Raw genomic sequence first — 26,613 nt, forward strand, 5'->3', positions numbered from 1 at the left:
TGAGTCTCCAGCCACCTTTGGAGCTTTAATAGGGAAAACCATGGGAATTCACAGTGAAACTAAGCCCAGATCCCTGCAGTGCTGCTGGCAGAGGGACACTGGAGCTGTTGTGCTGTGGTCCTGGGCAGGGAGAGGTGACCTCCATAGCCAGGGCCACCCATCCTTGGGGTCAGAGCCCCAACACCCACACTTGTGTCCCTATGGCCTCGTGTGCTGTGACCACAGCATCCTCACAGCAATGTCCCCAAGGTGCCAACCTCAGCATCATCATAGCCTGTATCCGTTGGGGGGTGCTCCGGGGGGTCCCCTGTGCCTCCTGGGGGGGGCCGGCTCCAACCTTGGGGACAGCAGAGGCTGGTGCCTTAGTGGGGGCTGCTAAAACCCATGTGGGGTCTGCTGCAGCCCCATAGATTTGCTGCTGCTCCCCCAGCCATGAGCCCCCCAAGGCAGCTCTCCATGGCACAGGGACACTCACCTACAAGTGCCACCCCCTCGGGGGTGTCCCCAGTGCCAAGGAGCTCCTCTGGCACAGCCTCAGCATCATCGTAGCCGTCGGGGGGTCCGTCCTCAGGCAGGGCAGGGGGGCCTGGGGCAGGGATGGGGAGGCCGTGGCATTAGGGGATCCTGTGCTCCCTTCGCTCCCCACTCCTAAGGGGGGTCCCTGCTGGGTTCCTGTCCCCATATCCTTACCTGGGGCTGTGCTGGGGTCACTCTCCTCCACGTCCCCTGCAGTGTAATAGGGCAGCTTCGTCTCTGAGCCCTCTGTTGGGGAGCCTGGTGGGGAGAGGATGCAGTGAGACAGGGGACACCAGCACGCCATGGGATGAGCCAGTGACACACCAGCATCACCCAGTGCTGCAGTGGGGCCGTGGGGCAGAGCTGCCCCAGTATGGACACACATGCACCCACCTGGGCGACTGGGCACCTGCAGGTGCTCCGGCACCATGGTGTAATCCAGCTGCTCATAGACAGCATCGACGGCATTGCCAGGCTCTGGAACAGCAGCAGCGCTCACCAGGAGCACCCAATGCCCACCCGGAGCACCCAATGCCCACCCTCTGTGCCACCCCATGGCGATGGGACCCCCGGCACCCACCTGGCCTCGCAGCCCAGGCTCGGTACCACTGCAGAGCCAGCCCAGCCAGCGCCAGGCACAGCAGCACCCCCAGCACCACGCTCAGCACCGTTGGCACCGTTGGCACTGCCAGCGGGGGGGTGGCAGTGGGGACATCTGCGGGGACACGGGAGCGGGTGAGGCGAGGACGCGCATCGCGGCCGGCCCGGCGCAGGGCTCAGCCCCATAGCTACCTGTGCACGCGCCCCCGTGCGGGCACGAGCTCCCCGGGGTCGGGGTGACCCCCCCCCTCCTCAGCGCCGTCCTCAGCACACACCACATGCGCGTCCCCGCCGGGCGCGCACGGCTGCAGGCGCCAGGGAGCCGAGGGGCAGAGCCACAGGGAGCGCGCCCCGTCGGGGCAGCGCACCCAGGCCAGCCAAGCGGGGGCCGGCAGTGGGGCAGGGGCAGCGCCGAGGCTGCCCCCGTCCCCACAGCCCAGCTGCCTGCAGGCGGCCGCGGCCGTGGCCGGGCTGGTGCCGTCGGCGCACACGCGGCCCCATGTCCCGTTATGGAGCAGCTCCAGGTGCCCTCTGCAGCGGCCGCTGCCGCCCGTCAGCCGCAGGGAGAGGTGACCTGGGGGGGACAACGAGGGGCTCAGAGCACGGCTCCGTGTGCGCGCACCCCCCGCCCCGTGCGGGTGCACGGCACTGACCGGAGCACACGGCACTGACCGGAGCACATGGCACCGGCCCCGCCGCCGCTCCGGGTGCGCGCCCCCCCCCCCCCCCCCCCCGCCCGTGTGCACGGCACTGACCGGAGCACACAGCACCGGCCCCACCGCCGCTCCGGCAGCCGCTCTCCAACGGGGCTGGGCAATCCCAAAGGGAAGCCTCGGAGCCGGTGCAGCCACCGGCTCCCGTCCACGGCGGAGCCGCTCCGGGCCCGAAGCGAGCGGAGCCGGAGGCCTCCAGCGCTGCCCCGCAGCGGAGCTGCCGGCACACGACGGTGGCGTCCGGGATGTCCCACCCGTCCTGGCACACGGGGCTCCAAGCGCCGTTCACGTAGAGCTCCACACGTCCCGCACAGCGATCGGGGCCCCCCGCCAGCCTCAGCCGCCGGCTGCCTGCGGGACACGGACGGGATGCACCGGGGCTGCTGCCTGCGGGGCCGGCACCCCCCGGCCCTACCGGGGCACTCACCGGAGCACACGACAGCCAGAGCCTGCCTTGGAGCGACGGCTGTGACCGACCGGTTGCACTGCGCCAGAGCATCCTCGCTGCCCGCACATTGCACCTCCTGCAGCCCCATGGCGCTGGGGGCCGGTACCGGGTACACCCTCTCCGGTTCACCGCAGCCCAGCTCCCTGCAGGCCACGGAGCCGGTCTGGGGGTCCCGCAGCCCCGCGGACACAGCGGCCCAAGCGCCGGGGCTCGTGGTCACCTCCAGCCGCCCATCGCACCGGGTCTGACCCTCCAGCAGCCGCAGGGAGTCGGTAACGCCTGAAGATGGAGCGGAGGAGCTGGGGCTGCCCCATCCCTGGCAGTGCTCAAGGCCAGGTTGGACACAGGGGCTTGGAGCAGCTGCTCCAGTGGAAGGGGTTGGAGCTGGAGAAGCTTTAAGCTCCCTCCCAACCCAAACCCTACCCTAAAGCACCGGCTGTACCACGGGGCTGCAGCACAGGGTCCTGGGGTGATGCTGGACCCCACCTCATCTCCCCTTCACCCCACAGGGCCCCCCATCCTCCATTCCAAGCCCCTTGAGCCTCTTCCCCCCGTTCCATCCTCACCTGAGCACTCGACGGCAGCCGCATGCCCTGGGGGGCAGCTCGGCTCCCCCAGCCCCACCACGGGGCACTCACTGGGGACCCGCTCGGTGCCGCTGCATCCGAAGGCATCCACCCGTAGGGTCCCATTGCCGCTGCCGAAGGAGCCTCCCGGGGGCACGGAGCTGGCAGAGCCGCAGCCGAGGTGATGGCAGAGGACGTGGGCATCGGGCAGGTCCCAGGCGCTGGCACACAGGGACCCCCACGTCCCCCCCTCCATCACCTCCACCCGCCCAGCGCAGTGTGAGCTGTGGTTCACCAGTCGGAAGCCGTCGTAGGCTGCGGCACAAAGAGGGTTGGGGGGTGACAATGGTGCGGGGGGGACCCCAACACCCCCCACTGCCCCCGGTGCTCACAGGAGCAGATGATGCTGGCCTGGGCGCTGCAGCCCTGGGTGCTCCGTGCCCGTCGCTTGCAGGCGCTGAGGAGGAGCTCGGTGCCGGTGCACTCGAATCCCGTGTCCCATTGAGGCTCAGATCCCATAGGGAACAGCCCTGGCCCGGCCACAGCCAGCACCGAACCGCAGCCCAGCTCCCGGCACACGACCTGAGCAGCGTTCAGGTCCACAGCATCCTCACAGACACTGGTCCAGGCTCGGCCCTGCCGCACCTCCAGCAGCCCCGAGCATCTGCCGTCACCACCGACCAGCCGGGAGAACCCTATGGGGAGAGGGTCAGGCATCGGAGAGGTCCTGAGGATCAGGACTTGGGGTGCTGGGTGAGGAGCAGCTCCCCATGACCCAGCTTCAGTGAGTGCTTGAGCCCAGAACCCCCCCATGTGCTGGGGCACCCCCAGAGCGTGAGCAGCAGCTCAGGGAGGGGATCCTGCCCCTCTGCTGTGCTATGGGGAGACCCCCCTGCAGCACTGGGTGCAGAGACAGGGTCCTCAGCATAAGAAGGACATGGAGGTGTTGGGGTAAGGCAAGAGGAGGCCGTGAGGATGCTCAGGGGCTGGAGCAGCTCCTGTAGGGAGCCAGGCTGAGGACACTGGGGCTGTGTGGAGACCTCAGAGCAGCTTCCAGTGTCTGAAGGGGGCTACAAGGATGCTGCAGAGGGACTCTTCATTAGGGACTGCAGTGATAGGACAAGGGGTAATGGGTACAGACTGAAACAGGGGAAGCTCAGGTTGGAGCTAAGGCAGAAGCTGTTCCCTGGGAGGGTGCTGAGGCGCTGGCACAGGGTGCCCAGAGAAGCTGTGGCTGCCCCATCCCTGGCAGTGCTCAAGGCCAGGTTGGACACAGGGGCTTGGAGCAGCTGCTCCAGTGGAAGGGGTTGGAGCTGGAGGAGCTTTAAGCTTCCTTCCAACCCAAACCTGGGCTCTGTGCTGTGCCAGCACCAGCTCCCAGCTCCTACCTTGGCAGACGACGCCGATGTCAAGGTAATGGATGGCGCTGTAGGGCCCCCAGTCCCCCACCTTGCACTCCCAAAACGCCTTCTCATGCCCACGGCAGTTCACCATCACCATGTTGACGGGTCTGTCACCGCTGCCCACGTGGCTGCTCCCAATGTAGGCTTTGGTGGCCGAGCCGCAGCCCAGCTGCTGGCAAATCACCTCTGCATCCTCCATGGTCCATGTGTCATCCGCCACCACGCCCCACAGTCCCCGGAGCTTCACCTCCACCTTCCCGGCACAGGGACCGCTGCCTTCCACCAGCCTCAGCTCCACCGCGTCTGCACCATGGCACCGGCTCAGCCATAGCCATTGCTACGGCACATGGCGGCTGTGCCGGCACCACCGGCCTCCCCCAGCTCACCTGTGCAGGTCACCCCCACGTCGTACTGGTGGCCGCAGTAGTGTTGGCCCCATCCGAGATGGGAACAATCCTGCAGCATCTCCTCTTTGCCGCGGCAGAAGAAGATGTGGAGCCAGATGCGGCCGGTGCCCTGCCCGAAGGGAGCGTACGGGGACGACGTGGCCGCGGTGCCGCAGCCGAGCTGCCGGCACACCACGGTGGCCCAGTGGGCACCCCAGTCGAAGTCATAGCTGCAAACGGAGCCCCATTCACCCTCATGCTTCACCTCCACCCTCCCGGCACAGCGCCCACCACCACCCACGAGGCGCAGCTCATGGGAGCCCTGTGTGGTGCTGAGCTCAGCCTGGGGCTCTGGGGTGCTCCATGGCTGCCCCACACTGAGCTGCACCCACAGCAGAACCCCCAGCACCCTCACAGGCACCATCTCGCACACCCGGACCCCCCCCCGTGGGGTGGGTTGGGTGATTTATAGGCAGTGCCGGAGCCAATGGAGGCAGCAGCACCTTTTGAGCCCGTTATCAGCTGGGTTATCTCCCATGTGGCGAGGCCCCAGCCTCCAATAACCTGCTCCGTGCCCAAATATGAGGCTCAGCTCCGCTTCTGGCGTCACACATCTCACCACGGGGGATCAGAGCCCGGATGTCCCCAGTGTGAACCAGTAACTCCCCCCTGTAGCACCCAGCACTGCAATGGGGTGCATGGACCCATCCGCTGTCCCCCCATGGCACTGACCCTGCTGTGGTGCTTGGCAAGAGCCCAATGGCAACAGGATTCACCCCAAAACCTACCCAACCCCCCACAGGGCCGCCCTTAACATCAGCACAGAGCAAAGCCCAAAGCCCCCAGCACAGCAGCACCCATCCTTGGGGTGCTCCCCTCCATGGGGTGCCTGCAGACCCTGGGGTGGGAGCAGCCCCCCCGCGGTGCCTGCAGGTGGTGCCGGCAGCTGTGCAGGCAGGAAGGAGGTGGTTTCCCCCCCTCCAAGCAGGGACCCGATGTCGGCATCGACCACATGCAGCTCCCCAGCCACCTGCAGGGCTCCCGATAACGGGGCCCGGAGCGGAGCCGCAGCCGGGGGGGACCCACCTGGTGCAGGCAGCAGGAGCAGGAGCTGCCTCCAGGGCTCGGTGGAGGCCGGGGTTGACCTGGAGGACTCCATCAATGCTGAACAGGGTTGGAGGCTATAGGGGGACATGGGGAGGGTGCGGAGGCAGCTTCCCATTGATGCACAGGGACGGGCAAAGGCACCGATGTGGTGTAAGAGGGGTGACCTGCAGCAGACAGGAAACACGGGAGAGGCCATGATACAGGGGTAACCAATGTACAGGGGGGTAATACAGAGGAATTGGACAAGGGGGTTAAAGGAACTCCTTTGCTTAAACAAAAGTATTGTCTGTCCTAAGTACCTAACATGCCAAGGCATTGATCACTGCTGGAGGGGAGAAGCAGATGCTCAGCTCTACTGACAAGGGACAAAAGCAGATGATTGGTTCTACTGATAAGCCAGGGAGAGGCAGACTGGGCACCGACCAGACCCTAAGGCCAGGCCTGAAGGTTAAAAGGTGTAAAGTTTAAGAAGAGGAAGACACATTTACTTCATCCTGAGACCCCTGCCCATGACCAGAAGGGCACTGCGCAGGTGCAAAGGACCTTCCGGCTCATTGTAATACGAAGCGGGGATAGATACTAAATATGTACAGGCGGATTGAGCAACCTCATGTCTATGTATACCTTAAGAGAATGAATGTAAAGGGAGAACACCCCTGAGGTGTGCATGCGTTGGAGGAGCGATCCCCATGCACCTCAGCGCTGAATGAAACCATACCTGCTTTACACCTTTAACCAGTTGTGGGGTCTATCCGCTCATCAGCCCCTTGCAGCGGTGGCTGTGGCACCCGTGCAGGCCCGTTCCGAACGGCACAAACGGGCTGAACGCGGAACCGATCCGTTAGCGTGCGGGACAGCGGGCGCGCCAAAACGGAGCTGGCTCCGCCCACTAGGGGTCTGGACAAGCCTATCATTGGCTGGCCAGCGCGGGTGCCAAGAGGGAGCTGGCCACGCCCACTCGGGGATTGACCACGCCCACACAGGGTCTGGACACGCCCATCAGTGACTGCCCAGCGCGAGTGCCAAGAGGGAGCTGGCACACACAGGCATCCCACAGCATCCCCATGGCACACACAGGCATCCCTGAATATCCCCCTGGTACTTATGGGCATCCCATAGCATCCCCCCAGCATCCCTGGGCATCCCTGTACAGACATAAGCATCCCCTTAGGAGCCCCAGCATCCCTGATCATCCCCCCACTACCCCCTGCTATCCCCAGCATCCCCCTGGCATCCCTGAGCATCCCTTTGGCACCTACAGGCATCTCACAGCATCCCCCCCAGCACCTCCCAGCATCCCTGAGCATCCTCCTGCCACCCCACAGCATCCCTGAGCATCCTCCTCACACCCCACAGCATCCCTGGGCATTCCCCAGTCAACCAAACCCCCGGGGTGGATGGGAGCACTGGAACGGTACCCAAAGGGGTCCCCTGGGTTGGCATCACCCCTGTGCTCCGGGGTTGGGGACCACGGTGGGGTGGTCCTGGGGGTCCCCAGGCTGTCTCTGAGGCTCTTTCCCTGCAGTCTGCGCTATTCCCGGCTCACCAGCGCCTGCTGCCAGGACCTGGCTGCTGTGCTGAGCACCAGCCCGAGCCTGGAGGAGCTGGATCTGTCCTTCAGCGATGGGCTGCGGGATGCGGGTGTGGAGCTGCTGTGCCAGGGGCTGCAGCCCCGTTCCTGCCGCCTGCGGACCCTGCGGTAAGAGCCTCCCCATTCCCAAGCGGAATGAGCGGCTCCATCCCACATCCCTGCTCCTGCATCCCGCAGCCTGGGGAGCTGCCGCCTGACGGGCGCCTGCCGCCGAGCGCTGGCTATGGGGACCCCCCCGCTCACCTGCCTGGACCTGAGCGACAATGAACTGGGAGCTGATGGGGTCCTGGAGCTCTGCCGGTGGCTCCGGAGCCCATCCTGCCCCCTGCGGACACTGGGGTAAGAGGATGGGGGTCCCCTTCCAGCCCTGTGCCAGCGCGGGGGGGTTGGTGCTGCGGGACGGGGGGTATGGAACCATGGAAGGGGTTGGGATGAAGGGACCTTAAAGCTCCTCCAACCCCAACCCCTTCCACTGGAGCAGCTGCTCCAAGCCCCTGTGTCCAACCTGGCCTTGAGCACTGCCAGGGATGGGGCAGCCACAGCTTCTCTGGGCACCCTGTGCCAGCGCCTCAGCACCCTCCCAGGGAACAGCTTCTGCCTCAGAGCTCAGCTCAGTCTCCCCTCTCTTGGGCAGGTTCAAGCCATTCCCCTTGGCCTGTCCCTACATCCCTTGTCCCCAGCCCCTCTCCAGGTTCCTGCAGCCCCTTTAGGCACTGGAGCTGCTCTCAGCTCTCCCTGAGCCCCCCCAAAGCCGAGGGTGACCCCACAGCTCCTTCCCCCTCCTTACAGGCTGAGCACGGCTGGGCTGCCCCAGGATGTGCTGCAGGACCTCACTGCCCTGCAGCAGCTGAAGCCCAGCCTGAGGGTCGGGTACCTCCTGGAGCAGGAGGCACCGCAGGCAGGGGCCATGACCAGGCTCCCCTTCCACCGTGGGGCCCTGCCGGGCAGGAGGGTCCCCCCCATGCTCCGGAGAGGAGCCCCCCTCTAGGACAGCCCTTGGAGCCAGTGCAGCCGTTCCCAGCCCAGTGCTTGGGGACCTGGGGGGGAACCTGCTCAGGGTCTGAGCCTGCCCCATGCATGGGGCACAGGGAGGAGGTGCTGCCTGCATCCTGCATCCTGCATCCGCTGTGGTCAGGGCAGGACCGGTCACATCCTTCCCTCTCCTGTTTCCCCATGTGTGGGGAATAGATCTATATAGATCTACATAGACCCCCATCTGTTGGTGGGAACACTCGTGTTGGTGTCGGCTGATGCCTAATAAAGGCACTGGGGCCCTTATTCCCTTTTCTTCCGCTGCTCTTCCCTCTGTCCCAGTCACACCCAGCTCCTGCCCCACATCCCCAAGGGTGATTGATATCCCTGGGAGCAAGGTACCGACCTGGAAGTGAGTCTCCAGCCACCTTTGGAGCTTTAATAGGGAAAACCATGGGAATTCACAGTGAAACTGAACCCAGATCCCTGCAGCGCTGCTGGCAGAGGGACACTGGAGCTGTTGTGCTGTGGTCCTGGGCAGGGAGAGGTGACCTCCATAGCCAGGGCCACCCATCCTTGGGGTCAGAGCCCCCCCACCCATACTTGTGTCCCTATGGCCTCGTGTGCTGTGACCACAGCATCCTCATAGCAATGTCCCCAAGGTGCCAACCTCAGCATCATCATAGCCTGTATCCGTTGGGGGGTGCTCCGGGGGGTCCCCTGTGCCTCCTGGGGGGGGCCGGCTCCAACCTTGGGGACAGCAGAGGCTGGTGCCTTAGTGGGAGCTGCTAAAACCCATGTGGGGTCTGCTGCAGCCCCATAGATTTGCTGCTGCTCCCCCAGCCATGAGCCCCCCAAGGCAGCTCTCCATGGCACAGGGACACTCACCTACAAGTGCCACCCCCTCGGGGGTGTCCCCAGTGCCAAGGAGCTCCTCTGGCACAGCCTCGGCATCATCGTAGCCATCGGGGGGTCCGTCCTCAGGCAGGGCAGGGGGGCCTGGGGCAGGGATGGGGAGGCCGTGGCATTAGGGGATCCTGTGCTCCCTTCGCTCCCCACTCCTAAGGGGGGTCCCCGCTGGGTTCCTGTCCCCATATCCTTACCTGGGGCTGTGCTGGGGTCACTCTCCTCCACATCCCCTGCAGTGTAATAGGGCAGCTTCGTCTCTGAGCCCTCTGTTGGGGAGCCTGGTGGGGAGAGGATGCAGTGAGACAGGGGACACCAGTACGCCATGGGATGAGCCAGTGACACACCAGCATCACCCAGTGCTGCAGTGGGGCCGTGGGGCAGAGCTGCCCCAGTATGGACACACATGCACCCACCTGGGCGACTGGGCACCTGCTGGTGCTCCGGCACCACGGTGTAATCCAGCTGCTCATAGACAGCATCGACGGCATTGCCAGGCTCTGGAACAGCAGCAGCGCACACCAGGAGCACCCAATGCCCACCCGGAGCACCCAATGCCCACCCTCTGATCCACCCCATGGCGATGGGACCCCCGGCACCCACCTGGCCTCGCAGCCCAGGCTCGGTACCACTGCAGAGCCAGCCCAGCCAGCGCCAGGCACAGCAGCACCCCCAGCACCACGCTCAGCACCGTTGGCACCGTTGGCACCGTTGGCACCGTTGGCACTGCCAGCGGGGGGGTGGCAGTGGGGACATCTGCGGGGACACGGGAGCGGGTGAGGCGAGGACGCGCATCGCGGCCGGCCCGGCGCAGGGCTCAGCCCCATAGCTACCTGTGCACGCGCCCCCGTGCGGGCACGAGCTCCCCGGGGTCGGGGTGACCCCCCCCTCCTCAGCGCCGTCCTCAGCACACACCACATGCGCGTCCCCGCCGGGCGCGCACGGCTGCAGGCGCCAGGGAGCCGAGGGGCAGAGCCACAGGGAGCGCGCCCCGTCGGGGCAGCGCACCCAGGCCAGCCAAGCGGGGGCCGGCAGTGGGGCAGGGGCAGCGCCGAGGATGCCCCAGTCCCCACAGCCCAGCTGCCTGCAGGCGGCCGCGGCCGTGGCCGGGCTGGTGCCGTCGGCGCACACGCGGCCCCATGTCCCGTTATGGAGCAGCTCCAGGTGCCCTCTGCAGCGGCCGCTGCCGCCCGTCAGCCGCAGGGAGAGGTGACCTGGGGGGGACAACGAGGGGCTCAGAGCAGGGCTCCGTGTGCGCGCACCCCCCTCTGTCCGTGCGGGTGCACGGCACTGACCGGAGCACACGGCACTGACCCGAGCACACGGCACTGACCGGAGCACACAGCAGCGGCCCCACCGCCCCTCCGGCAGCCGCTCTCCAAGGGGGCTGGGCAATCCCAAAGGGAAGCTTCGGATCCGGTGCAGCCACCGGCTCCCGTCCACGGCGGAGCCGCTCCGGGCCCGAAGTGAGCGGAGCCGGAGGCCTCCAGCGCTGCCCCGCAGCGGAGCTGCCGGCACACGACGGTGGCGTCCGGGATGTCCCACCCGTCCTGGCACACGGGGCTCCAAGCGCCGTTCACGTAGAGCTCCACACGTCCCGCACAGCGATCGGGGCCCCCCGCCAGCCTCAGCCGCCGGCTGCCTGCGGGACACGGACGGGATGCACCGGGGCTGCTGCCTGCGGGGCCGGCACCCCCCGGCCCTACCGGGGCACTCACCGGAGCACACGACAACCAGAGCCTGCCTTGGAGCGACGGCCGTGACCGACCGGTTGCACTGCGCCAGAGCATCCTCGCTGCCCGCACATTGCACCTCCTGCAGCCCCATGGCGCTGGGGGCCGGTACCGGGTACACCCTCTCCGGTTCACCGCAGCCCAGCTCCCTGCAGGCCACGGAGCCGGTCTGGGGGTCCCGCAGCCCCGCGGACACAGCGGCCCAAGCGCCGGGGCTCGTGGTCACCTCCAGCCGCCCATCGCACCGGGTCTGACCCTCCAGCAGCCGCAGGGAGTCGGTAACGCCTGAGGATGGAGCGGAGGAGCTGGGGCTGCCCCATCCCTGGCAGTGCTCAAGGCCAGGTTGGACACAGGGGCTTGGAGCAGCTGCTCCAGTGGAAGGGGTTGGGGTTGGAGCTGGAGGAGCTTTAAGCTCCCTCCCAACCCAAACCCTACCCTAAAGCACCGGCTGTACCACGGGGCTGCAGCACAGGGTCCTGGGGTGATGCTGGACCCCACCTCATCTCCCCTTCACCCCAAAGGACCCCCCATCCTCCATTCCAAGCCCCCAGAGCCTCTTTCCCCCCCGTTCCATCCTCACCTGAGCACTCGACGGCAGCCGCATGCCCTGGGGGGCAGCTCGGCTCCCCCAGCCCCACCACGGGGCACTCACTGGGGACCCGCTCGGTGCCGCTGCATCCGAAGGCATCCACCCGTAGGGTCCCATTGCCGCTGCCGAAGGAGCCTCCCGGGGGCACGGAGCTGGCAGAGCCGCAGCCGAGGTGATGGCAGAGGACGTGGGCATCGGGCAGGTCCCAGGCGCTGGCACACAGGGACCCCCACGTCCCCCCCTCCATCACCTCCACCCGCCCGGCGCAGTGTGAGCTGTGGTTCACCAGTCGGAAGCCGTCGTAGGCTGCGGCACAAAGAGGGTTGGGGGGTGACAATGGTGCGGGGGGGACCCCAACACCCCCCACTGCCCCCGGTGCTCACAGGAGCAGATGATGCTGGCCTGGCTCCTGCAGCCCTGGGTGCTCCGTGCCCGTCGCTTGCAGGCGCTGAGGAGGAGCTCGGTGCCGGTGCACTCGAATCCCGTGTCCCATCGTGGCTCGGATCCCATAGGGAACAGCCCTGGCCCGGCCACAGTCAGCACCGAACCGCAGCCCAGCTCCCGGCACACGACCCGAGCAGTGTTCAGGTCCACAGCATCCTCACAGACACCGGCCCAGGCTCGGCCCTGCCGCACCTCCAGCAGCCCCGAGCATCTGCCGTCACCACCGACCAGCCGGGAGAACCCTATGGGGAGAGGGTCAGGCATCGGAGAGGTCCTGAGGATCAGGACTTGGGGTGCTGGGTGAGGAGCAGCTCCCCATGACCCAGCTTCAGTGAGTGCTTGAGCCCAGAACCCCCCCATGTGCTGGGGGCACCCCCAGAGCGTGAGCAGCAGCTCAGGGAGGGGATCCTGCCCCTCTGCTGTGCTATGGGGAGACCCCCCTGCAGCACTGGGTGCAGAGACAGGGTCCTCAGCATAAGAAGGACATGGAGGTGTTGGGGTAAGGCCAGAGGAGGACATGAGGATGCTCAGGGGCTGGAGCAGCTCCTGTAGGGAGCCAGGCTGAGGACATTGGGGCTGTGTGGAGATCTCAGAGCAGCTTCCAGTGTCTGAAGGGGGCTACAAGGATGCTGCAGAGGGACTCTTCATTAGGGACTGTGGGGATAGGACAAGGGGTGATGGGTACAGACTGAAACAGGGGAAGCTCAGGTTGGAGATAAGGCAGAAGCTGTTCCCTGGGAGGGTGCTGAGGCGCTGGCACAGGGTGCCCAGAGAAGCTGTGGCTGCCCCATCCCTGGCAGTGCTCAAGGCCAGGTTGGACACAGGGGCTTGGAGCAGCTGCTCCAGTGGAAGGGGTTGGAGCTGGAGGAGCTTTAAGCTTCCTTCCAACCCAAACCAGGGCTCTGTGCTGTGCCAGCACCAGCTCCCAGCTCCTACCTTGGCAGACGACGCCGATGTCAAGGTAATGGCTGGTGCTGTAGGGCCCCCAGTCCCCCACCTTGCACTCCCAAAACGCCTTCTCATGCCCACGGCAGTTCACCATCACCATGTTGACGGGTCTGTCATCGCTGCCCTCGTAGCTGCTCCCAATGTAGGCTTTGGTGGCCGAGCCGCAGCCCAGCTGCTGGCAAATCACCTCTGCATCCTCCATGGTCCATGTGTCATCCTCCACCACGCCCCACAGTCCCCGGAGCTTCACCTCCACCTTCCCGGCACAGGGACCGCTGCCTTCCACCAGCCTCAGCTCCAACGCGTCTGCACCATGGCACCGGCTCAGCCTCAGCCATAGCCATTGCTACGGCACATGGCGGCTGTGCCGGCACCACCGGCCTCCCCCGGCTCACCTGTGCAGGTCACCCCCACGTCCTGCTCGTGGCCGCAGTAGTGTTGGCCCCATCCGAGATGGGAACAATCCTGCAGCATCTCCTCTTTGCCGCGGCAGAAGTAGATGTGGAGCCAGATGCGGCCGGTGCCCTGCCCGAAGGGAGCGTACGGGGACGACGTGGCCGCGGTGCCGCAGCCGAGCTGCCGGCACACCACGGTGGCCCAATGGGCACCCCAGTCGAACTCATAGCTGCAAACGGAGCCCCATTCACCCTCATGCTTCACCTCCACCCTCCCGGCACAGCGCCCATCACCACCCACGAGGCGCAGCTCATGGGAGCCCTGTGTGGTGCTGAGCTCAGCCTGGGGCTCTGGGGTGCTCCATGGCTGCCCCACACTGAGCTGCACCCACAGCAGAACCCCCAGCACCCTCACAGGCACCATCTCGCACACCCGGACCCCCCCCGTGGGGTGGGTTGGGTGATTTATAGGCAGTGCCGGAGCCAATGGAGGCAGCAGCACCTTCTGAGCCCGTTATCAGCTGGGTTATCTCCCATGTGGCGAGGCCCCGGCCTCCAATAACCTGCTCTGTGCCCAAATATGAGGCTCGGCTCCGCTTCTGGCGTCACACATCTCACCACGGGGGATCAGAGCCCGGATGTCCCCAGTGTGAACCAGTAACTCCCCCCTGTAGCACCCAGCACTGCAATGGGGTGCATGGACCCATCCGGTGTTCCCCCATGGCACTGACCCTGCTGTGGTGCTTGGCAAGAGCCCAATGGCAACAGGATTCACCCCAAAACCTACCCAACCCCCCACAGGGCCGCCCTTAACATCAGCACAGAGCAAAGCCCAAAGCCCCCAGCACAGCAGCACCCATCCTTGGGGTGCTCCCCTCCATGGGGTGCCTGCAGACCCTGGGGTGGGAGCAGCCCCCCCGCGGTGCCTGCAGGTGGTGCCGGCAGCTGTGCAGGCAGGAAGGAGGTGGTTTCCCCCCCTCCAAGCAGGGACCCGATGTCGGCATCGACCACATGCAGCTCCCCAGCCACCTGCAGGGCTCCCGATAACACCACACACAGGGGCCCGGAGCGGAGCCGCAGCCGGGGGGGACCCACCTGGTGCAGGCAGCGGATGGAGCAGGAGCTGCCTCCAGGGCTCGGTGGAGGCCGGGGTTGACCTGGTGGACTCCATCAGTGCTGAACAGGGTTGGAGGCTATAGGGGGACATGGGGAGGGTGCGGAGGCAGCTTCCCATTGATGCACAGGGACGGGCAAAGGCACCGATGTGGTGTAAGAGGGGTGACCTGCAGCAGACAGGAAACACGGGAGAGGCCATGATACAGGGGTAACCAATGTACAGGGGGGTAATACAGAGGAATTGGACAAGGGGGTTAAAGGAACTCCTTTGCTTAAACAAAAGTATTGTCTGTCCTAAGTACCTAACATGCCAAGGCATTGATCACTGCTGGAGGGGAGAAGCAGATGCAGTTCTACTGACAAGGGACAAAAGCAGATGATTGGTTCTACTGATAAGCCAGGGAGAGGCAGACTGGGCACCGACCAGACCCTAAGGCCAGGTCTGAAGGTTAAAAGCTGTAAAGTTTAAGAAGAGGAAGACACATTTACTTCATCCTGAGACCCCTGCCCATGACCAGAAGGGCACTGCGCAGGTGCAAAGGACCTTCCGGCTCATTGTAATACGAAGCAGGGATAGATAATCAATATGTACAGGCGGATTGAGCAACCTCATGTCTATGTATACCTTAAGAGAATGAATGTAAAGGGAGAACACCCGTGAGGTGTGCATGCGTTGGAGGAGCGATCCCCATGCACCTCAGCGCTGAATGAAACCATACCTGCTTTACACCTTTAACCAGTTGTGGGGTCTATCCGCTCATCAGCCCCTTGCAGCGGTGGCTGTGGCACCCGTGCAGGCCCGTTCCGAACGGCACAAACGGGCTGAACGCGGAACCGATCCGTTAGCGTGCGGGACAGCGGGCGCGCCAAGACGGAGCTGGCCCCGCCCACTCGGGGACAGGCCACGCCCATCAGCGACTGGCCAGCGGGCGCGCCAAAACGGAGCTGGCCCCGCCCACTCGGTGTCTGGCCACGCCCACCAGTGACTGCCCAGCGCGGGTGCTAAGACGGAGCTGGCTCCGCCCACTAGGGGTCAGGACAAGCCTATCAGCGACTGGCCAGCGCGGGTGCCAAGAGGGAGCTGGCCCCGCCCACTCGGGTGTCTGGCCACGCCCACTCAGGGTCTGGACACGCCCATCAGTGACTGCCCAGCGCGAGTGCCAAGAGGGAGCTGGCACACACAGGCATCCCACAGCATCCCCATGGCACACACAGGCATCCCTGAATATCCCCCTGGTACTTATGGGCATCCCATAGCATCCCCCCAGCATCCCTGGGCATCCCTGTACAGACATAAGCATCCCCTTAGCAGCCCCAGCATCCCTGATCATCCCCCCACTACCCCCTGCTATCCCCAGCATCCCCCTGGCATCCCTGAGCATCCCTTTAGCACCTACAGGCATCTCACAGCATCCCCCCCTGCACCCCACAGCATCCCTGAGCATCCCTGAGCTTCCCCAGCATTCCCAGGCATCCCTAAGCAACCCCTGGGCACCCCTGGGCATCTCCCCAGCACCTCCCAGCATCCCTGACCATCCTCCTGCCACCCCACAGCATCCCTGAGCATCCTCCTGCCACCCCACAGCATCCCCTGAGCATCCTCCTGCCACCCCACAGCATCCCTGAGCATCCTCCTGCCACCCCACAGCATCCCCTGAGCATCCTCCTGCCACCCCACAGCATCCCTGAGCATCCTCCTGCCACCCCACAGCATCCCTGAGCATCCTCCTGCCACCCCACAGCATCCCTGAGCATCCTCCTGCCACCCCACAGCATCTCTGAGCATCCTCCTCACACCCCACAGCATCCCTGGGCATTCCCCAGTCAACCAAACCCCCGGGGTGGATGGGAGCACTGGAACGGTACCCAAAGGGGTCCCCTGGGTTGGCATCACCCTGTGCTCCCGTGTTGGGGACCACGGTGGGGTGGTCCTGGGGGTCCCCAGGCTGTCTCTGAGGCTCTTTCCCTGCAGTCTGCGCTATTCCCGGCTCACCAGCGCCTGCTGCCAGGACCTGGCCGCTGTGCTGAGCACCAGCCCGAGCCTGGAGGAGCTGGATCTGTCCTTCAGCGATGGGCTGCGGGATGCGGGTGTGGAGCTGCTGTGCCAGGGGCTGCAGCCCCGTTCCTACCGCCTGCGGACCCTGCGGTAAGAGCCTCCCCATTCCCAAGCGGAATGAGCGGCTCCATCCCACATCCCTGCTCCTGCATCCCGTTCCTGCCGCCTGCGGACGCTGTAAGAGCCTCCCCATTCCCAAGCGGAATGAGCGGCTCCATCCCACATCCCTGCTCCTGCATCCCGCAGCCTGGGGAGCTGCCGCCTGACGGGCGCCTGCTGCCGAGCGCTGGCTATGGGGACCCCCCCGCTCACCTGCCTGGACCTGAGCGACAATGAACTGGGAGCTGATGGGGTCCTGGAGCTCTGCCGGTGGCTCCGGAGCCCCTCCTGCCCCCTGCGGACACTTGGGTAAGGGGATGGGGGTCCCCTTCCAGCCCTGTGCCAGCGCGGGGGGGTTGGTGCTGCGGGACGGGGGGTATGGAACCATGGAAGGGGTTGTGATGAAGGGACCTTAAAGCTCCTCCAGCTCCAAGCCCAACCCCTTCCCATAGAGCAGCTGCTCCAAGCCCTGTGTCCAACCTGGCCTTGAGCACTGCCAGGGATGGGGCAGCCACAGCTTCTCTGGGCACCCTGTGCCAGCACCTCAGCACCCTCCCAGGGAACAGCTTCTGTCTCAGAGCTCAGCTCAGTCTCCCCTCTCTTGGGCAGGTTCAAGCCATTCCCCTTGGCCTGTCCCTACATCCCTTGTCCCAAGCCCCTCTCCAGCTTTCCTGCAGCCCCTTTAGGCACTGGAGCTGCTCTCAGGTCTCCCCTTCAGGAGCCTTCTCTTGTCCAGGCTGCCCCAGCCCAGCTCTCTCAGCCTGGCTCCAGAGCAGAGCTGCTCCAGCCTGTTTCCTCCTCATCACAGATGTTAGCAGACATACGTACACCCCAACTCTTACCAGTGGCTCCAGTGAAAACATCCCCCTGGGATGTGCTCTCCGAGATAATGGCTGTGGCCTCCACTGTTGATGTGCGATCGAAGGTCAGAGCTCCTGAGGTCGTGATCTGTCCAGAGGGAGTCACCGTGACTGGAAACAGCAGAAGCACTTTCATGATTTACAATCAGCACAGGGGCCTCGAGGCTTTAAGTGCTCACATCCCTGCCCTGGATCACCCAGAACCAGAGAATTCACAGCAAATGGCCTCTGAGAACCCAAGCTGGGATCACACCAGAAAACAGCTTCTGGTTGATTGTGATTTATGACAACTTTAGCAAGAGTGGTTCTTACTATTTAAACCAACACAAAAACCTGTGGATTACAACCAGTTCTACAACAGTTTGCTTAGCTGGGCAATTCTAGTGGGCTGTCCACACAGAGTGATGTCTTATGCTTGGGCAATGCAAGGAACAAGTCACAAAATCCTTTTGGATGAACATTCCCAAGAGGCTCCAAGAAGTTTAAAGCCCTTTTTAAACAAGAGTAATCTGGCACCATTAACAGGAAGGAGCTGATCTGTGGCACTGATTCTGTGGCACACTGCTCAGCCAGAGCAGAGCATTATTATCTGCAAATAATGATTCCTTTCAAGGCATTAAGCCTACAGATTCATGAAACATGAGCTATCAGATATAAAATATGGAATATGTGATATTAAATACGTGGCTACTATCAAACTGCCCTCTCTCAATGTCAGCATGAGCAAATGTGCAACCTCACAGCACCTCACATTAACAAACCACCACAGACCTGGGGGTGATTAAAACAAAAAAGACCCTATTTGGGGGGATAAAACCAAAACTCAACCCTGTGTAAGTCTCTTCCCACCATTGCTGCTAATTTAATCTTACTGTTGGCTGGGGGTTTTGGGGCATTTCTGCTGCTTCCCCCTCCCCTTACTTTGCAGTTTTATCACCCAGATGCCTCTAGTGTGAGGAGAGCAGGAGGACACACAGATGAGACTGGCAACGTGTGAGCTGGATGAGCTTGCAAATGAATCTGTGTCCTCACACAGATGGTTTGATCAAACTCAGTGAGTAACAAAGTGTGTCCTGCACGTTGGAGAGGAATGTGCAGATAAAAGCATCACCTTCTGCCTCCTTCATTAACGACTTGCAGGCTCTGGATTTCATTCCAGCTGCTTAGAGCCTACTTTTCTAGTTCAAGGAAGAGCACAAATCTTACTCCACAGCCCCCCCACCAGCTTCTCAAAGCCAAACCCCAATCTCAGGGGATGGAGAAGGGATTCCTGGCACAGCAGTAAATGTCCAGGCTTCTGTACTCCACTTGCAGTTGAGATGTGGCAACACTGTGCTAGTTTCTGCAGTGAAATCAGCCAGACACTCAGTCAATAAAACTACCACAGAAAAGGAAGTGGCAAAACAAAAGGCATTTCTCCCAGTTGGCCAGTTCCAAGGGGGCACTGATAGACATAAAATGTCTATATATAGACATAAAATGTCTATATATAAATATATATATATATATAAATAGAGAATTACAGAATAGTTAGGGCTGGAAAGGACCTTAAAGCTCCTCCAGCTCCAACCCCAACCCCTTCCCATGGAGCAGCTGCTCCAAGCCCCTGTATCCAACCTGGCCTTGAGCACTGCCAGGGATGGGGCAGCCACAGCTTCTCTGGGCACCCTGTGCCAGCGCCTCAGCACCCTCCCAGGGAACAGCTTCTGCCTTATCTCCAACCTGAACTTCCCCTGTTTCAGTCTGAACCCATCAAAAGGGGAAACAGTTTTTACCAGGAGAAAAGAACCTACATGTAGTAGCAGCTGTGGCAGGGAGCAGGGTGATGTTTTTGGAGCAATCCTTCTTTGCTGGAGCTGCAGGCATTTCATTCTCTTTTTTCCTCCGTTTATATGGCACAAAGAGTCGAACAGGACCACTCTGGGCAAAACAAACCAAAGGAAGGAAAAGAAAAGAGAAAGGAAAAGGAAAAGGCATTAGCTGAGGCAGCTCTATGGAGACTTTGGCTTCACTTTCATCTTCCCAGATGCAGCTGTGCTCACACAGCACATATCCCCATGGAAGATGTGCAGCTTGCAACAAGTGATCAAAAAACTCATAGATCTCCAAAGCAAAATAACTTTGTGGGGGAAAAGAAGTCCCACTCAGCTCCCTCCAGCTGAAGGGGCCCATATTCAGCCTCTTTCTTCTATTATTTAAAGAGTAGAACTGGCAGATAATCAACCACTGGTGGAAGACAAGAGAACTAGAGTGAGGAAGATGCAGGAAGCTGTTAGCTCCAAGCCTAGGAAACAAGCAAATCATGCAGTTCAATGCAAACCACTACTTCAGGTGCCACTGAGGATTGCAGCGTTCAGGACTTTAACCTCATTTTTGAAACAATGAAACAAAAATCCAAACAAGTAGTTTAATATGAAAATATCAACCCAACACATAGGATTTACACTGCATCCTTGTAAAAACACCTTTTCCACCTCAAAGAGTTGTGGAACATCACAAATGGTCTTAACAGCCCCGAAGGCTTTTCACATAAATACATTATTACTTAGAAAAGAGAAAAAAAGAAGAAGAAAAAAGCAGTAACTACTATCCAGTCGTAGCAAGGCTGTGGTGCAATAGTACTACCTATTCCTTATCTCCTTTCTTTGGGAAGCACGGATGCAGCACAGCCAAACACAGGACTTGTGAATGCTTTTAGGACATCGTGACCTGCTCACAAACAGCTGTGGCAGCTGGAGGGATGAACTGGTTTTAAGCTCATGGATGTAAAGCCTACAGCTCACCAGAGTCATGTCGTCGCAGCAAGCAGCACAAGTACAAGAGGCAGCATGAGGATTTAAAATCCCATCCTGGAAGGAGAAAATGGCTCAGTGTTAGAGTCACCAAACCCATAAGCATAGCTGTAACCTGCCAGAAACATGCAGACAGCTCCCAGAGAGACAACTCATTCCCTAATCCATAACCAGCACAGAGGAGCACAGTGAAGGGAGAACAACCAAATCAAAAGGCACAAATGTGCCAATCTGAGACGTGAGAAAGTGTCTGCCCAAGCACAGATCGACTGCCACCCTAATGGCAATGCTGACTTCCCCATGAAGCTCCTCACTGCAGGAAATAAATGACCCAAAGTAATACCCAATCAATGCTGCAAGCAATGAAGATGTTTGTCATGCAAACAGAATTAAGCAGATCAGGTTATTGAATTACAGTATTATGGGTGAGAGCTCACAACTCAATTTCTGTGCTACAGCTCAAGGCTGGACTTCACCCTGCAGACTGTAATCCCTTTTCAAGTACAGGATTTGCTCTGTGCTGCTTGAAAACCCACCCAGAAAAACCCCTCTGACACCTCTGATTCTCAACCAAGGTTGCCCCATGGCCCCATCACATGTAACTGCAGCAGCACACACAGCTTGGGCTGCTCCACCTGCCCCTTCAGCAGGAGGGACAAAGCAGACTTACGTGGATAAGGCACTGCAGTGGCCTCCCAGCATAGCGGATGCTCCTCTTCCAGTCTTTGCTGCTGGCTCGTCCTGCCATAGCTTCAAACTCGGTAGGGCTGTACCAGTTGTCCCCTTGTTTAATGCACCTACCACGGCCTCCTGAAATAAAGCAGAGGAAAGACATTGTCAGTAAAGGTTAAGAATCATGTTGTCGTTTTCCTAAAGAAGGAAATACTGAACTTGCAGGACTAAATAGCAGCTCATCTGTGACTATCACCAAATACACCCATCTGCTGCTTCTCACCACTCCAGGATAACCATGCCCATTGATTATCTTGGCTCCAGCAATGACTGTGCATGTTTAGAGAGCTCCATCTCCAGGCCTCACCAGCACATCAAAGAGCTGGAAAAAATCCCTCATCCACAGGAAGGATAAGTCTTTCCTGTAAAACCCCCAGGAACTGAAGCTCCTCCTTAATTTGCACTTTAATTTCTAATCCTTCTGGTGGTGAAGACCACTCTGTCCATGATGGAAGTGCTGTGCTGTGCTGTCAGGCTTGCTGGCTGATTCTGCTGCTGTTGCTTCAGCTTTCCCACAGAGAGAAAAGAGAAGAGGAGGGGCTAAGGCAGTGAAGGAGTCCCACTAGGAGACAAGCTCTCTATTTTCCCTTCCAGCAGTCATTCTTTAGAGAAACATGGGTCTACTGAGACAAAAAGAACATGAGAGGAGTCAAGCTATTGCTGGGGAGACTCACTGCACAGCAGCTGGGATCTTCACAGATTAAAGACAAGTTCAAAAGCCTCTGAAGACAGAGCAAACCAGAAGAGAACAAGGGATGGGAAACTGCCTTTTCTTCCCTCAGGAAGAGCACTGAAAAGTAACTTGATTAAAAGAAGAGAGCATCAAAGAGGAGCTGTCACGCTTCCTCCTCACCCAAGAAGGTCACTGTTACCTGAGCCAAGTCTGTTCTTATAGAGGATGCCACTGATGTTCCGGCACCTCACTGGGAGCTCATTCTCATACACAGACGGGTCCCAGTTGTACTTGGTTCCAGTTTTCTCTTGGACAGATGTTAGAGGGGTAGGAGAAGATTGAGGTCCTTTGGAAAAAGAAAGAGAAAAGAAAGATGATGGCAACTGAAAAGCACACTGAAAGTACTGTTACCTGCACAGCTTGGCCACAGCAAGTGTCAAGTGATGAATGTTACATGGTGCACCACAAAAAAATCAGCTTCAATGTTCTCAAAATCATAGAATCCCAGCCTGGTTTGGGTTGGAAGGGACCTTAAAGCTCCTCCAGCTCCAACCCCTTCCACTGGAGCAGCTGCTCCAAGCCCCTGTGTCCAACCTGGCCTTGAGCACTGCCAGGGATGGGGCAGCCACAGCTTCTCTGGGCACCCTGTGCCAGCGCCTCAGCACCCTCCCAGGGAACAGCTTCTGCCTCAGAGCTCAGCTCAGTCTCCCCTCTCTTGGGCAGGTTCAAGCCATTCCCCTTGGCCTGTCCCTACATCCCTTGTCCCAAGCCCCTCTCCAGCTTTCCTGCAGCCCCTTTAGGCACTGGAGCTGCTCTCAGGTCTCCCCTTCAGGAGCCTTCTCTTGTCCAGGCTGCCCCAGCCCAGCTCAGAATGACTGACCAGAAAGCAAACTGCCTCTGAGGAAACACTAACAGTGTGTTACAGGCTGAAACTGTAACCTGCAGAAGGCCTAAGCAGCTGGATGCCTCTTCCCCTTCCTAGAGGCTGAGCTGCAGCTTGTTGCAGACGGCGGCAGGTTTGTTGTGCCATCTTGTGGCAGATGCTTAACCACCAGCAAGTGGCCTGCCTGGAGATAAAACTGTATTGGAACCCATGTGCAGAACTAGAACTTTAAAATCCAAGTGCAGAACTCGCATTATCTATACTAAGGATCCATCTGCCTTTGGGCTGGGATGGATGCAGAAAGGTTGGTGACAGCCCAGCAGCAGGGTGAGACTTCCCAAGAAGCTTATTTGCAAGGGGCAAGGCAAATAAGAGAATTTAAATGTATTTCTGACATGGAAATACAAACCAAACCATAGAATAACTCTTTTGCTCCCAGGAAATACAAGCAGCACCATATGAAGAGGGAACAAATGATCCTTCTAAAGCCACTTTACATGACATCATGCCCATAGTGGTTTTTACTCCTAGAAACACAATGAAAGTGGAGAAAAGTGACCCCTCCAGGCGAATCCCAGTTAAAACCAGAGTGCCTTATACCTGGTGTGAGAGGTGCCGAGGGCCCCTTCAGCCCCGTGGTGTCTACAATGCTGCCGTCTGTGTGCACCACGATGAGGGTGGCTTTTTCAGGGTTCAAGCTGTCCCCAATCTGCAGGGCTGTTCTCCCAGACTGCGGAGGAAATACAGGCTTGAAATCCATGGAGTTACAAGACCAATGTGGTTTAAGACACCCCTCAATCCTCTCTAAGGGTACCTAAACCACCAATCGCTATGGCAGTTCTTAGGTTAGTTTGGGAGGTTTCAGCCAACCAGATTCAAATGTTACACGTTCCAGGTTCATTCCAGCATGAGTCTATGAGGGTAGAAAGGTAAAAATCACTTCTATAAGTGATAAAGGAGAAAACCACATCCCCCATCTAACGGTTTTGGGGCTTCAAGCCTGTATTCTGTGATATAAACACACCTTTGGCCTTCCCACTGCCCAAACCTTCATTCACACCAAGAGAGCAGGGGGGACATTGCTAACACCATCACATAGAAGGGCAGACTCACCAACACGTGTCCTGAAATGGAAGCTGCATTGGCCACGGACGTGGTGAACACGTTGTCTGCAGAGGCACCAACGCTGGCCACGGTCACTGTGGTGACTTCTGCAATGCAAAGCAGGCGTGAGGTTAACACTGTGCTGTGTCCATAGGGCCTCGTAATGCACTAACCATCAAGGAAGGGATTCACGTTTCCTCCTTCCTTCCTGTTCAAGAGCACTCGTGGGGTTTATGGCCCCTCACAGGTGTTATGAGCACCTTCATTGGGGCTTTATCAAGCTTTGGGTTAAATGTGCTTTAATCTCTTTGAGACCATAAAAGCCGTTATCAGCATGGGATGAACTAAAGGGGAAATGAGTATTGCAGCTACCCTGAAGCCCCAAACCAAACTGTGATGCTGTTTATTAGAGGAGGGGTGTCTGGCAAACATCAAGAGGTCAGACTCTCCCTCTGTATCAGTTCCTAAGGTGCCATCACCTGCTCCTGGCCCAGTTAAAACCCATCCAAGCTTACCCCTTGTTCCTTGTGTTGTGTCTCCCTGGCTAAACCCCCTTCACCAGTGCCCCAGAGGGCTGAGAGCGACAACAACCGCTCAGCTCGCAGGGAGCCGGCGCTGAGGCCTGAGGGGCTCCGCCATCTCCGGTGTCCCGCAGCTCCCCGCAGCCCTGCCCGTGTAGGGGTGTTCAGTTAACGGGACAGGGGTCCCGGTACCGTGTGCGTGTTCCTGGGAGCTCCGGAGCAGTGTGCGAGGCTCGGACACAACCGGAGCAGGGACACAACCGGATCCCCGCAGCCCTGCCCGTGTCGGGATGCTGTTAACGGGACAAGGGCTCCCGGTACCCTGCTCGTGTGCGTGTTCTGGGAGCTCCGGAGCAGTGTGCGGGGCTCGGACACAACCGGGGCCGGGACACAACCGGACCCCCTCAGCCCCCCTCACTCTGAGGGGCTCCGCCATCTCCGGTGTCCCGCAGCTCCCCGCAGCCCTGCCCGTGTCGGGATGCTGTTAACGGGACAAGGGCTCCCGGTACCCTGCTCGTGTGCGTGTTCCTGGTGCTCTGCGGGAGCTCCGGAGCAGTGTGCGGGGCTCGGACACAACCGGGGCCGGGTCACAACCGGAGCCGGGACACAACCGGATCCCCTCAGCCCCCCTCACTCTGAGGGGCGGACACCGGGAGGGGGGGGGGGGGTGCGCTGAGGGAGCTGCGCATGCGCGCTCCGCCCTCCCTGACCTGCGAAGGTGGCGGCGGCCTCGTCGGCGCTGGGCAGCGGCTCGGCCCCCATGTCGATGTGTTCGGTATCCGCCGCCATCACCGTCACCGCCGTCACCTGCGCGGCCGCCTCCGACTGCGCGGCCGCCGCTTGCGGAGGCTGCTGCTGCTGCTCGGGGCCGTCCGCAGCCGCCCGTACTGCGGCTGCCGCCGCCACAGCCGCCGCCTCCGCTAAACCCAACTGCTTCGCCGCCGAATCGGCCTCCTCCATGCGAGGCAGGCGGAGGGGGCAGAACCGGGACGGGCCCCACAACCGCCGCGACCCCCGGGGGGTGCTGTGGGGAGGGGGCCGTGAGGTGGAAGGGGGGGGGGATTGGTCGTTCGAGGTCACTCGAGGGCTGTTTAGCGGGGGGGGCCGAACTCGGCCGAGCGCTTCCGAACGCGTTCGGCAGCCGGACTCGAGCGGTTCCGACGGTGCCCGAAGTGTCCCGAGGCCTCGTCCGAAGGCTGCCGGTGGTTCCCGACGAGCGGGGCCCGTGTTTCCTGCCGCCTGGCCAATCCCGAGGCAGGACACGGCCGAGTCCGCAGGCGCGCGGCCCGAAGCGGTACCTTACGGTTGGGGGGGGGGGGGGAACCCGAGCGAGCCCGAACAGGGCCGAGTCCCCGAGCGGTCCGGCCCGAGAGGGGCGAAGACTCCCGAGCCCGTGCCGGTGGTTTCCGATCTCGCCCGAAGGCGGCCGCGAGCGGAGCCGAGCGGAGCCGAGTCCTCTCCGAGCGCAGCCGAGCTCCGCGGCCAACGGAGACGCCCGAACGGGCGGCGCCCGAGTCCGCCCGAACGCGACCGAACCGGGCCGAGCGTTCCGATCGCAGCCGAAGGCGAGAGGGGCGGGGTTAGAGCGGCGCGGAGCCTGCTGGGACGGAGGAGGACCGGGGGGGGGCGGCGGGGCAAGATGGCCGTTGTGAGGCCAGGTGAGCGGCCCGGGGCCGTTGCTACCGGCAGCCCTTTATATGCACGTCCCGGTGGGGCTGAGGGGAGCGGAGGGGATGTTTGTTGTGTCCTATCGCCCCAAAGGGTGAGGGGACACGGATTGAGGAGGGGCCGAGGTTGAGCCAGGCCTTGGTGCTGAGCCCGGCCCCGCAGCTGTATCGCGACAGCAGCGATATGTTGAGGTAAATCCGGGCAGCTGGAGCCCTTCTATGGAGCAGCTGCTCCAAGCCCTGTATCCAACCTGGCCTTGAGCACTGCCAGGGATGGGGCAGCCACAGCTTCTCTGGGCACCCTGTGCCAGCGCCTCAGCACCCTCCCAGGGAACAGCTTCTGCCTCAGAGCTCAGCTCAGTCTCCCCTCTCTTGGGCAGGTTCAAGCCATTCCCCTTGGCCTGTCCCTACATCCCTTGTCCCAAGCCCCTCTCCAGGTTCCCTGCAGCCCCTTTAGGCACTGGAGCTGCTCTCAGCTCTCCCCTTCAGGAGAATCACTGGTTATGAACCACTGGGATTCAGAGTTCATTCCCAATGAAGAATTCCCACTTCTTTCAAAAGAACTCAAAGGTATCCCCAAAACATGTAAATTTCAGCCCTAGGTAGGAAAAAAACCTGGTTTTGAAACGTTTGGCTTCAGTTAGTGTTTGCCAAATGCTCCCGTTCAGTTCATCCCCCCCCCCAGCAGCAACGCAGACTGCATTAATCCTCCCAGGGAGACGTCTCGGGGAGCTGGGATTAGCGGCCTGTTAGACCTGGAATTATCTATTTTAATGACTCTTTAAGGCAGGAT

The 26,613-nt window shown here is 61.0% G+C and overlaps 2 protein-coding genes across 2 annotated transcripts; both read right to left on the reverse strand.

Moving 5' to 3' along the window:
• On the reverse strand, positions 1-13,741 carry LOC117436071 (deleted in malignant brain tumors 1 protein-like). The gene is made up of 24 exons (XM_034062104.1): positions 13,694-13,741; positions 13,318-13,639; positions 12,911-13,228; positions 11,914-12,216; positions 11,522-11,836; positions 10,927-11,226; positions 10,542-10,850; positions 10,042-10,422; positions 9,812-9,934; positions 9,625-9,708; positions 9,406-9,489; positions 9,191-9,301; positions 8,953-9,052; positions 4,633-4,862; positions 4,232-4,549; positions 3,236-3,538; positions 2,844-3,158; positions 2,257-2,556; positions 1,872-2,180; positions 1,309-1,690; positions 1,097-1,231; positions 691-774; positions 476-586; positions 1-337 (listed from the first exon to the last, which is right to left on the reverse strand). Exons 1-22 carry the CDS (start codon positions 13,739-13,741, stop codon positions 708-710), a joined length of 5,157 nt encoding a protein of 1,718 aa, XP_033917995.1. The 3' UTR covers positions 1-337; positions 476-586; positions 691-707.
• LOC117435848 (deformed epidermal autoregulatory factor 1 homolog) lies at positions 4,845-25,113 on the reverse strand. The gene is made up of 10 exons (XM_034061532.1): positions 24,864-25,113; positions 23,642-23,739; positions 23,129-23,258; positions 21,845-21,991; positions 20,911-21,050; positions 20,232-20,297; positions 19,242-19,368; positions 17,431-17,559; positions 14,413-14,600; positions 4,845-4,862 (listed from the first exon to the last, which is right to left on the reverse strand). Exons 1-9 carry the CDS (start codon positions 25,111-25,113, stop codon positions 14,488-14,490), a joined length of 1,200 nt encoding a protein of 399 aa, XP_033917423.1. The 3' UTR covers positions 4,845-4,862; positions 14,413-14,487.
• Between the last annotated feature and the right edge of the window lie 1,500 nt (positions 25,114-26,613).

Source organism: Melopsittacus undulatus, chromosome 4, assembly GCF_012275295.1.
Source record: "Melopsittacus undulatus isolate bMelUnd1 chromosome 4, bMelUnd1.mat.Z, whole genome shotgun sequence".
In the NCBI taxonomy this organism is placed as follows: Eukaryota; Metazoa; Chordata; class Aves; order Psittaciformes; family Psittaculidae; genus Melopsittacus; species Melopsittacus undulatus.